Genomic DNA, 12,084 nt, shown 5'->3' on the forward strand with positions numbered 1-12,084 from the left:
AAGAATTAAATAGTGGCAATAAGACATTGGATGGACATAGTATATTGTGTTACTATGCCAGTAGCTCTGCATGTTTTTTTGCTTGAAAAATTATTGTCACTTATATTTTCCACAGAGTAAATTTTTATTCAGAAAGACTCAATCTAATGAGTCAAAGGATTTCAGTATGTAGTGTGTTTTGACAGAATAATTAGATAAGATAAAAAATAAAAAAATATATATATGAGGGTAAAATCATCTAACCTAGTGCCTTTGTCACAAGTAGATGATTCCATGTGAGATGCACTTCAGTATGGAACGGGGTGTGCAATTATGTAAGCGCACAATATACACTTTAGGTATACAACTGCAATGCAAATCTATAAGGTTTCAGGTGATGATCCTACTAAGCCGTTACAGACTGCACTGAGACTACATTCGGCTCCTATTATTTGTAAACAGAAAATTGGGACACCCATGTTATAGTCTGTAATTTCTATAGTCCCAGGTAGTCATTCACTGCAATCACCTAGTAGCATATGGTTATTTGTTTGGTAGAGGTAACATATGATTGGGTGTTTGATAGGGTTATGGTCGGATGTTTGGTACAAGTAGTATATGGTTGGGTGTTTGGTAGAGGTAACATATGGTTAGATGTTTAGCAGAGGTAATAAATGGTTGGGTGTTTGGTAGAGGTAACATAGGGTTGGGTGTTTGATAGAGGTAACATATGATTGGATGTTTGGTAGAGGTAGCATATGGTTGGGTGTTTGGTAGAGGTAACATATGGTTGGGTGTTTAGAAGAGGTAACATACGGTTGGGTGTTTGGTAGAGGTAGCATATGGTTGGGTGTTTGGTAGAGGTAACATATGGTTGGGTGTTTAGAAGAGGTAACATACGGTTGGGTGTTTGGTAGAGGTAGCATATGGTTGGGTGTTTGGAAGAGGCACCATAGGGTTGGGTGTTTGATAGAGGTAACATAAGGTTGTTTTGTGCAGGTAGCATATGATTAGGCATTTGATAGGGGTAGCATATGGTTGGGTGTTTGGTCCAAGTAGCATAAGATTTTATTTTTGGTAGAGGTAACGTATGGTTGGGTGTTTGGTAGAGGTAGCATAGGGTTGGGTGTTGTGTAGAGGTAGCATATGGTTTGACTTTTGGTTGACAAGGCATATGGATGAGTGTTTGTTAGATGTAGCATGTGGTTTGGTATTTGGTAAAAGTAGTATATAATTTGATGATTGGAAGGGACTTATTTGGGCCCTTGCCACTTCTATCCTCTTAATCTAGCGCTACCTTAAGGGTGTAAAGAGTGTGTTATGGAGCTTTTGATGTGAATGATATTTAGGAGCCAACAAGAGAGCAGACACCATTCATTGGCAAACAGTGAGCAATCCCCTGAACCATAGCAGTTCCTTTGGTACACATTTAAAATCCTAATGTTCCAGTTTGCAATGCTGGAGTCCCAGGAGATAGGAAGACAAATAATTTCTCAGCTACTACCTTTCCTACCTTTTATTTCACTTCTAAATATGAGATAATTTGTATCTGCTGAAGTTTAGAATATCTACAAATTGAAACACTGTTTTAATATTTATTATAATTATTATTATTGTCCTTTATGCATATGGCGCCACAAGGAATCCGCAGCGCCCAATTACAAAGTACATAAACGAATAATCAAAACAGGAAAATACTGTAGTGACTTACAACTGAAGACAATATAGGATAAGATCAGGGTAAATAAACATAGCTACAGCAGCAGACGACACTGACATAAGTATCAGGGTGGCAGTAAACTGCAGAGTTTGGTGCCGTCGAAGATGGTTTAAGTAAGAGAAGGATAAGCTCATGAGGGTTGAGGGCCCTACTAGTGAGAGCTTACATTCTAAATATGTGTCCATAACACACCCAAGACAGTGATTTTATTGACAGAATCAACAATACTCATAAAAGTGGTCTGTCACTTCACTATGACATCACCTAATCGGGATATGTAGTTTCACAACAGCTGGAGGGCCGCAGTTTGGACATGCCTGAGTCCTAATGGATCAAAAGGGATCATTTTTTTTTCCCAATTAATTCACAGGCTGTAAAATAAATACCTCCACTATGTGTAGATGATAGAAGGAAATTCATCCTGACCAAATACTGTTACAGCATATTTATAGAAAAAACATACATATAAATCTGATATAAACAAAAACCCAATCAAACATAAGTGGGAACTATTTAAATCATGCCATAGCTATCTATCTATCTATCTATCTATCTATCTATCTATCTATCTATCTATATATCTATCTATGCAAAGTAATATTGTAATATTATAATACATGGGGGGTAATTCCAAGTTGATCGCAGCAGGAATTTTTTTAGCAATTGGGCAAAACCATGGGGGTCATTCCGAGTTGTTCGCTCGCAAGCTGCTTTTAGCAGCTTTGCACACGCTAAGCCGCCGCCTACTGGGAGTGAATCTTAGCTTCTCAAAATTGCGAACGAAAGATTAGCAGAATTGCGAATAGACACTTCTTAGCAGTTTCTGAGTAGCTCCACACTTACTCGGCATCTGCGATCAGTCCAGTGCTTGTCGTTCCTGGTTTGACGTCACAAACACACCCAGCGTTCGCCCAGACACTCCTCCGTTTCTCCAGCCACTCCTGCGTTTTTCCCAGAAACGGTAGCGTTTTTTCACACACTCCCATAAAACGGCCAGTTTCCGCCCAGAAACACCCACTTCCTGTCAATCACATTACAATCACCAGAACGAAGAAAAAACCTCGTAATGCCGTGAGTAAAAAACCTAACTGCATAGCAAATTTACTTGGCGCAGTCGCACTGCGGACATTGCGCATGCGCATTAGCGACTAATCGCTCCGTTGCGAGAAAAAAATACAGAGCGAACAACTCGGAATGACCCCCCATGTGCACTGCAGGGGGGGCAGATATAACATGTGCAGAGAGAGTTAGATTTGGGTGGGGTGTGTTCAATCTGCAATCTAAATTGCAGTGTAAAAATAAAGCAGCCAGTATTTACCCTGCACAGAAACAATATAACCTACCCAAATCTAACTCTCTCTGCACGTTATATCTGCCTCCACTGCAGTGCACATGGTTTTGCCCAACTGCTAACAAGGATCCTGCTGCGATCAACTCAGAATTACCCCCATGATGTGAACTGTGACGTATTGCTGTCTTAGATAGCATTACTTTATATTTGGTTCTAAGTGATACCAGATTCAGACAAAAACTTCACAGCTCTTCATACATTAAGGCTCATTTACGTTCTACAAAATGTGCATGAACAGCATTTGTACTGCGCTTTTGCACTTTAGCAAATTAACCTTATGGTGTTGATACAATACCTACAGCTTCTTTGTTTCATTTCCTTCTGATGAAACCGTGGTTTGATTTTCACGGAGAAACATGTTAAGGACATCTCACGCTGCTGTTTTTCCCTGAGATCTACACAAGCACAGCACCACAGTCCGGACTCCAGCACACAGCAAACTGCCTGAATTCTGCAGCTACGAACGGCGCCCTCCCTCCCCGGTGAACTGAATAGAACACCGCCGCTCCCACCAACCACAACGGATTCCGCATGCTGATAGCCAGCCTCACATGAGACTCTAAGGAATAAGTGGTGAGCACAAAATTGTTTGGCGGTCAGGGGAGGTAGTAGCATAGCGCCCATCGTTTATACAGCTGAACATTCACCATCTAGTGAACACCATTCACATTCCCTAAAACAAATTGGGACTTTATAATTTGCTTTGGAGCGAACCAGCCACACTGGTCTTTTGGATGTGGACATCTGTGCAATATACAATTGGGATACAGTATATGGCAGCGTGTAAATAATATCAGCAGTGGGAATAATTATTTTATGAAAATATGCATTGCATTTTTTATGCTTTTATTTTATGTGATTGAATAAAATGTTTATATAGTAATGATCGGTATCTAGCGCTCTCTTGTGATATTGCACAGGGCCGTTTCTTGGGGCAGGCGAGCAGTGCAACCGCACTGGGCGCCCGCTGCGGCACTAACTGTGGCTCCCTGCTTCCCCCTCCTATTTCTCCCCGAGTAACCCGCTCGGGGGGCGGAGTTTCACGGAATGACGCGGTTGCGTCGTTACGTCACGACGCAACCCCGTCACTCCGCGAACCCCCCCCCTCCCCGAGCGGAGTACAGAGGGGGATCCAAGTTAGGAAGAGGGAAAGGCCGGCGCGAGGAGCGACTGGTGAGGCGGGCCGAAGAGCGGTAATCGCCTCTGTAAGTATTCTCTCTCTCTCTCTCTCTCTCTCAATGTGTAAAATGGGGACACCTGCCGTAATGTGTGAAATGAGGACTCTTGCCTGCCGTAGTGTGGGGATTTAATGTATCAAGGGCATTGCGGTGTGTGGCATAATATGGTGCAGGGGGCATTACTGTGTGGGGCTTAATATGGTAGAATTTTTTTTCTCCTGTGGTGGTCGTGATCTGTTGGAGCAGTGTCAAAAACTGGATTGTGAGGTAGTCTTTTCAGACGAGGCCATGCCCATTTAAATGAGGCCACACCCATTTAGATGAGGCCATGCCCCCTTGCCGGGTGCGCGCGCAAGTTTTATTTTTTATCTAGGTGTGTGTGTGTGGGGGGGGCACATTTTTTTATGTCATGGGGGGCGCATTTTTAAATCTCGCACTGGGAGCCAAATTGGCTAGAAACAGCCCTGATATTGCATGTTTCACAATTACTTTGTATCTATTTGAGTATCGCAGAATACTCATGTGGGAGCAGCTATAAGTATATAGATATCAGTATATCAATTCTATTATATAAATTGGGTGACCAACAGTTTTATTTTGTGCCTTATATCAGAGCGCCTGATTTGATAATTTTAGGAGTCATAATTATCAAGCACTATAGTACTTTAGCAAATTAACCTTATGGTGTTGATACAATACCTACAACTTTTAAATGAGAGATATGAACACACCCACACATACATCAGCAGGGCGTGATCAACCAATAGGCTGGGTCCTGGGGGGGGGGGCAAAATAGATTAATTAGGTTTCTGTTGTTTGTTTTTTTACTGTGTGATCCTGCGGCAGTGCGGCTGCACCTAACGCCGTTACTGTCATTGTGTGTGCCACTCACCCACTCACTACTGCAGACAGTCAGAGATGACTGATTCAGTATCATCGCTGCTGAGCACTGCCTGAGCTGCAGCGTCTCCCGCGTCTGGTCCCTCCTCACCCTGTCCTGCTTATGCTGCTGCGCAATTACAGAGAATCTGACATGTGCAGTAGGCATTCTACTCCAGGACGCTGAGAGGTGCATCAGGGTGCCATTTCAGCAGCACAGCGCGGTGCCTCACAGGGCCATATCAACCAATATGCTGACTGCCTGTCAGACCTGGTGTATGTGTCCCTAGACTATCTAGCTGTATCACAGTCCTGACTCCAGTCCTTTAGGTAGCACTTTATTATAGAGTTGTGCGGCTGGCACTTTTCGTGTTTTGTGTTTTGGTTTTGGTTCTAATTCCATTTTCGTGTTTTGGTTTTGGATCTGGATGATTTACAAAAAACAAAAAATAAAAACAGCTAAAATCACAGAATTTGGGGGTAATTTTGCTCCTACGCTATTATTAACCTCAATAACATTCATTTCCACTCATTTCCAGTCTATTCTGAACACCTCACAATATTGCTTTTAGGCCTAAAAGTTGCACCAAGGTGGCTGTATGACTAAGCTAAGCGACACAAGTGTGCGACACAAACACCTGGCCCAGGAGTGGCAATGCAGTTACAGACAGGATGGCACTTAAAAAAACTAGTCCCCAAACAGCACATGATGTAAAGAAGAAAAAGAGGTGCAAGATGGAACTGTCCTTGGGCCATCCCACCCACCCTTATGTTGTATAAACAGGACATGCACACTTTAACGAACCCATCATTTCAGTGACAGGGTCTGCCACACGACTGTGACTGAAATGACTGGTTGGTTTGGGCCCCCACCAAAAAAGAAGCACTCAATCTCTCCTTGCACAAACTGGCTCTACAGAGGCAAGATGTCCACCTAATCATCATCCTACGATTCCTCATTCCTTTCACCGTGTACATCCTCCTCACTGAGTATTAATTCATCCCCACTTGCAGGGGGTGTGCAAATGGGGGAAGGAGCCACCTCTTCCCGTCCAATGTTGGGAAGGTCAGGCATCGCAACCGCCGACACACTTGGACTCTCCTTGGGGATTTGTGATACCATCTCAGAGCGCACAGTTCTTTTCTGTGCTCTTTCCAGCTTAACTCTTTTAATTATTCTAGCGGGAGGATGAGAGCTTCCATCGTCGTGTGAAGCTGAACTACTAGCCATGAACATAGGCCAGGACCTCAGCCGTTCCTTGCCACTCCGTGTCGTAAATGGCATATTGGCAAGTTTACGTTTCTCCTCAGACGATTTAAATTTCTTTTTTTGGTTCTTTTTACTGAACTTTGGCTTTTTTTTTATTTTACACGCCCTATACTATCACATTGGGCATTGGCCTTGGCAGACGACGTTGATGGCATTTCATCGTCTATGTCATGGCTAGTGGCAGCAGCTTCAGCACTAGGAGGAAGTGGTTCTTCTTGATCTTTCCCTATTTTATCCTCAAAATTTTTGTTCTCCGTTATTTTTTGGGAGTTATAAGAGACAATGGTGGTCATTCCGAGTTGTTCGCTCGGTAAATTTCTTCGCATCGCAGCGATTTTCCGCTTAGTGCGCATGCGCAATGTCCGCACTGCGACTGCGCCAAGTAAATTTGCTATGCAGTTAGGAATTTTACTCACGGTTTTTTCCTCGTTCTGGTGATCGTAATGTGATTGACAGGAAGTGGGTGTTTCTGGGCGGAAACTGTCCGTTTTATGGGAGTGTGTGAAAAAACGCTACCGTTTCTGGGAAAAACGCGGGAGTGGCTGGAGAAACGGAGGAGTGTCTGGGCGAACGCTGGGTGTGTTTGTGACGTCAAACCAGGAACGACAAGCACTGAACTGATCGCAGATGCCGAGTAAGTCTCGAGTTACTCAGAAACTGCACAGAGATGTCTTATCGCAATATTGCGAATCTTTCGTTCGCAATTTTAAGAAGCTAAGATTCACTCCCAGTAGGCGGCGGCTTAGCGTGTGCAAAGCTGCTAAAAACAGCTTGCGAGCGAACAACTCGGAATGACCCCCCTTATGCGTCACAGGAATGACTGGAATTACTGATGACACAGGACACTACCACTGGTCTGATGCAGCCCAACAGGTTGTTATAATTGTTATACTGCAGCAGTGGACATATAGCAGCAGCGTATATCGCCACTAGAATTACTGATGACACAGGACACTACCACTGCTCTGATGCTGCCCAACAGGTTGTTATAATTGTTATACTGCAGCAGTGGATATATATACCAGCAGCGTATATCGTTACTGGAATTACTGATGACACAGGACACTACCACTGCTCTGATGCAGCCCAACAGGCTGTTATAATTGTTATACTGCAGCAGTGGATATATATAGCAGCAGCGTATATCGTCACTGGATTTACTGATGACACAGGACACTATCACTGCTCTGATGCAGCCCAACAGGTAGTTATAAATGTTATACTGCAGCAGTGGATATATATAGCAGCAGCGTATATCGTCACTGGAATTACTGATATATATACTGGAATCACTGATATATGGCAGCAGAGAACACCAACAATGTGAATGGCTGAACTGATACAGCACAATACACTTACTGCACTGGACTGGTCTGCACGACACAGCACCACTTTACAGCTACACTGGATATATCTGCCTGGACTGATACAGCACAATACACTGACTACACTGGACTGGTCTGCACAACGGGTGTAGTATGGTATGCCGGCGGTCGGGCTCCCGGCGACCAGCATACCGGCGCCGGGAGCCCGACCGCCGGCATACCGACAGTGTGGCGAGCGCAAATGAGCCCCTTGCGGGCTCGCTGCGGGCACGGTGGCGCGTAGCGCGTGCCACGCGTGCCACGCTATTTTATTCTCCCTCCAGGGGGGTCGTGGACCCCCACGAGGGAGAATAAGTGTCGGCATGCCGGCTGTCGGGATCCTGGCGCCGGTATACTGTGCGCCGGGATCCCGACAGCCGGCATACTGAAGACCACCCCTGCACAACATAGCACCACTTTACAGCTACACTGGCTATATCTGCCTGGACTGATACAGCACAATACACTGACTACACTGGACTGATCTGCACAACACTGCTCCACTTTACAGCTAATATAGTTAATGTGTATATAGAGCGCTTGGTGATATGTCACTGTCTAATGCTGAAAAAGAAAAACAGGTTTAATACACAATGGGTTAATGGTGAACTCAAGGTGCCCTGAAATGTTTAAGCTCTTTTTCGAAATTTTGAAAGTCCCGATCTCCAACTTAATGTGGTCCCTTCAGGCACAATAGCAAGGTCCCTGGCAGGTGTACTATCTGTCCCTGTCCTACCTCTGGGTCCTCTGGTCTGTGGATCACACACTGGTCCGTTTGTTTGCGGCGGCCGGCGTCTCTTCTTCCTAACCGGAAGTTGGTGAGGCGCCGCGGAACGTCACTTCCGGGTGACGTGGTGACGGGATTTTCGTGTATCGACGCGTTTCATGCACTGCGGCACTTCGTCCAGGATCACATCGATACACGAAAATCCCGTCACCGCGTCACCCGGAAGTGACGTTCCGCGGCGCCTCACCAACTTCCGGTTAGGAAGAAGAGACGCCGGCCGCCGCAAACAAACGGACCAGTGTGTGATCCACAGACCAGAGGACCCAGAGGTAGGACAGGGACAGTTAGTACACCTGCCGGGGACCTTGCTATTGTGCCTGAAGGGACCACATTAAGTTGGAGATCGGGACTTTCAAAATTTCGAAAAAGAGCTTAAACATTTCAGGGCACCTTGAGTTCACCATAAACCCATTGTGTATTAAACCTGTTTTTCTATTTCAGCATTAGACAGTGACATATCACCAAGCGCTCTATATACACATTAACTATATTACCTATATCTGATGGAGCTGCTGAATTTATAGCGCAGTACTTTTTCTTCCCACTTTACAGCTACACTGGATATATGGACCGGACTGAGCAGCACAACACTTGTCACCCCACTTTCCCGCCCCAATAAACAGACACTGAGCACACTGAATACACATCCTCTCACTCTCCGAGACTGGAGTGAAAATGGCCGCGACGCGCGGCTCCTTATTTGGAATCCAAATACCGCGAGAATCCGACAGAGGGATGATGACATTTTGCCGAGTTCGGGTTTCCAAGTCAAGAGGGAAAATCCGAGCCTGGCTCGGATCTGGACTCGGATGGCAAAGTTGCTCAGAGAACCGAAACCCGCTCATCTCTACTTTATTATGATGGGGACCCTGGGTGGGGGCTGTCTGATCTGGTGCATATTATTGGGGGAAGGGAAGGGGAGCTGGGCAATAATTACTGGGGTAGTGGGAGCTGTCTGATGCAAAAAAAAAGCAAAGAAAAAGGAGCTTGATGTAAACTGTTGATGTAAACGGTGCGTTTGATGACTATATTTAATGTATCATTTTGTATTATTGTCATTAGTCTATGTTTCTATAGAATAAAAAAAATACAATTTGTATCAGCAAACAATAATTGAATCTGTGTTAAAATTGACACATAACTGCAGATTTGTAGCTGAATATGAGCGAACAAATTGGTTGTGGGGAGGGCCCCTTCTGTATTAGCATAGGGTGGCTGGAACCCTTAATCAGGCCCTGTACATCAGCCTTAAATGGGTTATCCTCAAACTCCATTTATCTGTTTTCTATTCCTGGATAAACCCTTAAATATTTTGGGAGGCATATACTGTAGATCAACTGTCTGTTTATTCCTTCTATAAGCAATTGTGTATAGCAGGTGTGTTAGCAGAGGGAAATGTGGCACAATGCCCGTGTCATTATGAATCCTTCATGAGTATAGCAGTCTATGGGCAAAGCTTTTTATAATACAGAGAGGTTCAGCTCTGAGGTAGCTAACCAGTAATTCCACTGTGCATCATATTCCTGTTGCCCCCTACATATCTGGCAGTGAAAATCACGAGCTGTCATCCTAATGTATTTGTCCAATATTTTACCAGCTGTGGACTGTACATTAGCATTCAGTTTTATACTGTAAATGATCTAAAATACTGAGAGACAATAACCGAGGAGACATGATGATGAGTGAAAACAACCTCAAGTAAACCCACTAGGAGAATTTTTTTATGGCAGTAATGATCCAGTCACAAAAATCCACCATTTAAAACATTTATTAAATCAGATTCACTTGCAGCATCAAATGTTTGTAGAGTGCTTGGAAACTGCTACTTTACTAAATGTAGAGTCTGATGAGAGCAATCAAAGACTATTACTATACAGATTATAAAACAGATGATTCATTCTAAACTGCGAGAATGGAAATGACATGAAACAAGGAATAAAAGAACTTTACAATCGTCAGACAGTGTGATTTAGTCATTGACTCTCAGTGTGCCATGAATCTCAGGAACAGAATACAAAACTGACTTGATTGATTACAAATTAATATATTAGTAATATTTCTGAAAGAATTATAGCGTTAGCTTTACACGATTAAATATAGCATGCCAGCACTATACATTCAAACAATTTTTCTTTTATTATTATTATTAGTCTGTACATGTTAAAAGTGTCACATTTGCATACATTATTGAAACTTTCTTCTGTGTAATACTTTTCATTTAAAGAACAAAAAATGAATAAATTATATATATATGCAATAAAGCATATAAAGTGTATTTATGAGGCATTTGTACATACTTCTGAAACTGTAGTCAAGTCATTAATAATTAACCTCCCTAAACCATCCTTGTACATCATATTCAACAAAGTGCAATTCTCACTGATTCACAAAGCAAATTGTCGCCTATCCACTAATAATCCCACCATATGAATGCTCATCATTACTCCCTTGCTCTGCCTGTAGAGTGTAGACAAGCCTGAGCAGCATAACACAAACATTGTATTCTATTTATCAGCACACATATGCCAACCTCAAACTACTGCACTAAACAGATCAATCAAATCTATAAACACAAGTTGCATCTCATCATAGAGACTAATAAGTATTTTATATATATATATATATATATATATATATATACACACATATATTTGCATGTATAATTAGGTGATAAGATGGTGAAGCACCACAGCTTTGTGCAGATGTCATACATGTAGAGGGATGTGTAGTGATCAGTGATACTGCACACATATGTAGTGTAGCACATACACATCACGTTGAATGCATACAGTGTTTACATGCTAACTTGTGCACAGACAATGACCACCGTGCACACAATTATACAGAGCAGACCTCTGTTTAGTCACTGGTAAATGCAAACATCTGCTGGTATACTGTAATAATAAGTGCATGTATGTTGGCAGATGCATGTGCACACGTGTGTCATGTTACATGTACCTCCTTTTTGACGTTCCAGAGCAGCTTCTCTTTGGTGCTGTCATCTGAGCAGCTCATTGTGCAGGAGCAGGTGAGAGGAGGATGCGGGGTATGATGGTTGTCAGTCACCGTGTGGTTATGGTGGTGGTGGGTACCCCGCTCTACGGTGCTGGGCTGTGCTGCTCCGGTCACCGATGCTCCCCCTGCTGATGCTGATGCTGGGACTGTCATCCCCCAGCACATGACGTCATACGGTCGGCTGCTGCCCCCATCCCTCCTCGAGCGTCGTCCTCCCTTGTACTATGGCCCCGCCCTTGCACCGGGCTCACCGCGTCCCCGCCGTACCTATGACAACCGGCTAGCAAAGGCAGGAGGAGGAGGAGGAGGAGGAGGAGGCTGTAGGGGAGGGAAGTAGTGATGAAGTCGTGACGGGCTGAGTTAGAAGCTCACACGCTAACTTCATCTTGGACTTGGAAATAAGGCAGCAGCAGTACACGTATAACTAGCAGTGCAGCAGGTGTTGTATTACACAGACAGTGACATCACATCATGATGCCTGGTACCCAGCCTGGAAGTGTGACAGAATAAAAACGAGTAATACAGTAAGCACATTTCATTC

The 12,084-nt window shown here is 43.8% G+C and overlaps 1 protein-coding gene across 3 annotated transcripts in view; it reads right to left on the minus strand.

Moving 5' to 3' along the window:
* SGSM2 (small G protein signaling modulator 2) overlaps nucleotides 1-11,823 on the minus strand; it is a 765,216-nt gene extending 753,393 nt beyond the window's left edge. For all 3 annotated transcript variants that reach the window (XM_063956036.1, XM_063956035.1, XM_063956034.1), the window contains exon 1: nucleotides 11,487-11,823. In XM_063956036.1, coding sequence (XP_063812106.1) covers nucleotides 11,487-11,708 — 222 coding nt within the window. In that variant the 5' untranslated portion in view covers nucleotides 11,709-11,823. The remainder of the gene's footprint in view (nucleotides 1-11,486) is intronic.
* Between the last annotated feature and the right edge of the window lie 261 nt (nucleotides 11,824-12,084).

The sequence above is a fragment of the Pseudophryne corroboree genome, chromosome 2, assembly GCF_028390025.1.
Source record: "Pseudophryne corroboree isolate aPseCor3 chromosome 2, aPseCor3.hap2, whole genome shotgun sequence".
In the NCBI taxonomy this organism is placed as follows: Eukaryota; Metazoa; Chordata; class Amphibia; order Anura; family Myobatrachidae; genus Pseudophryne; species Pseudophryne corroboree.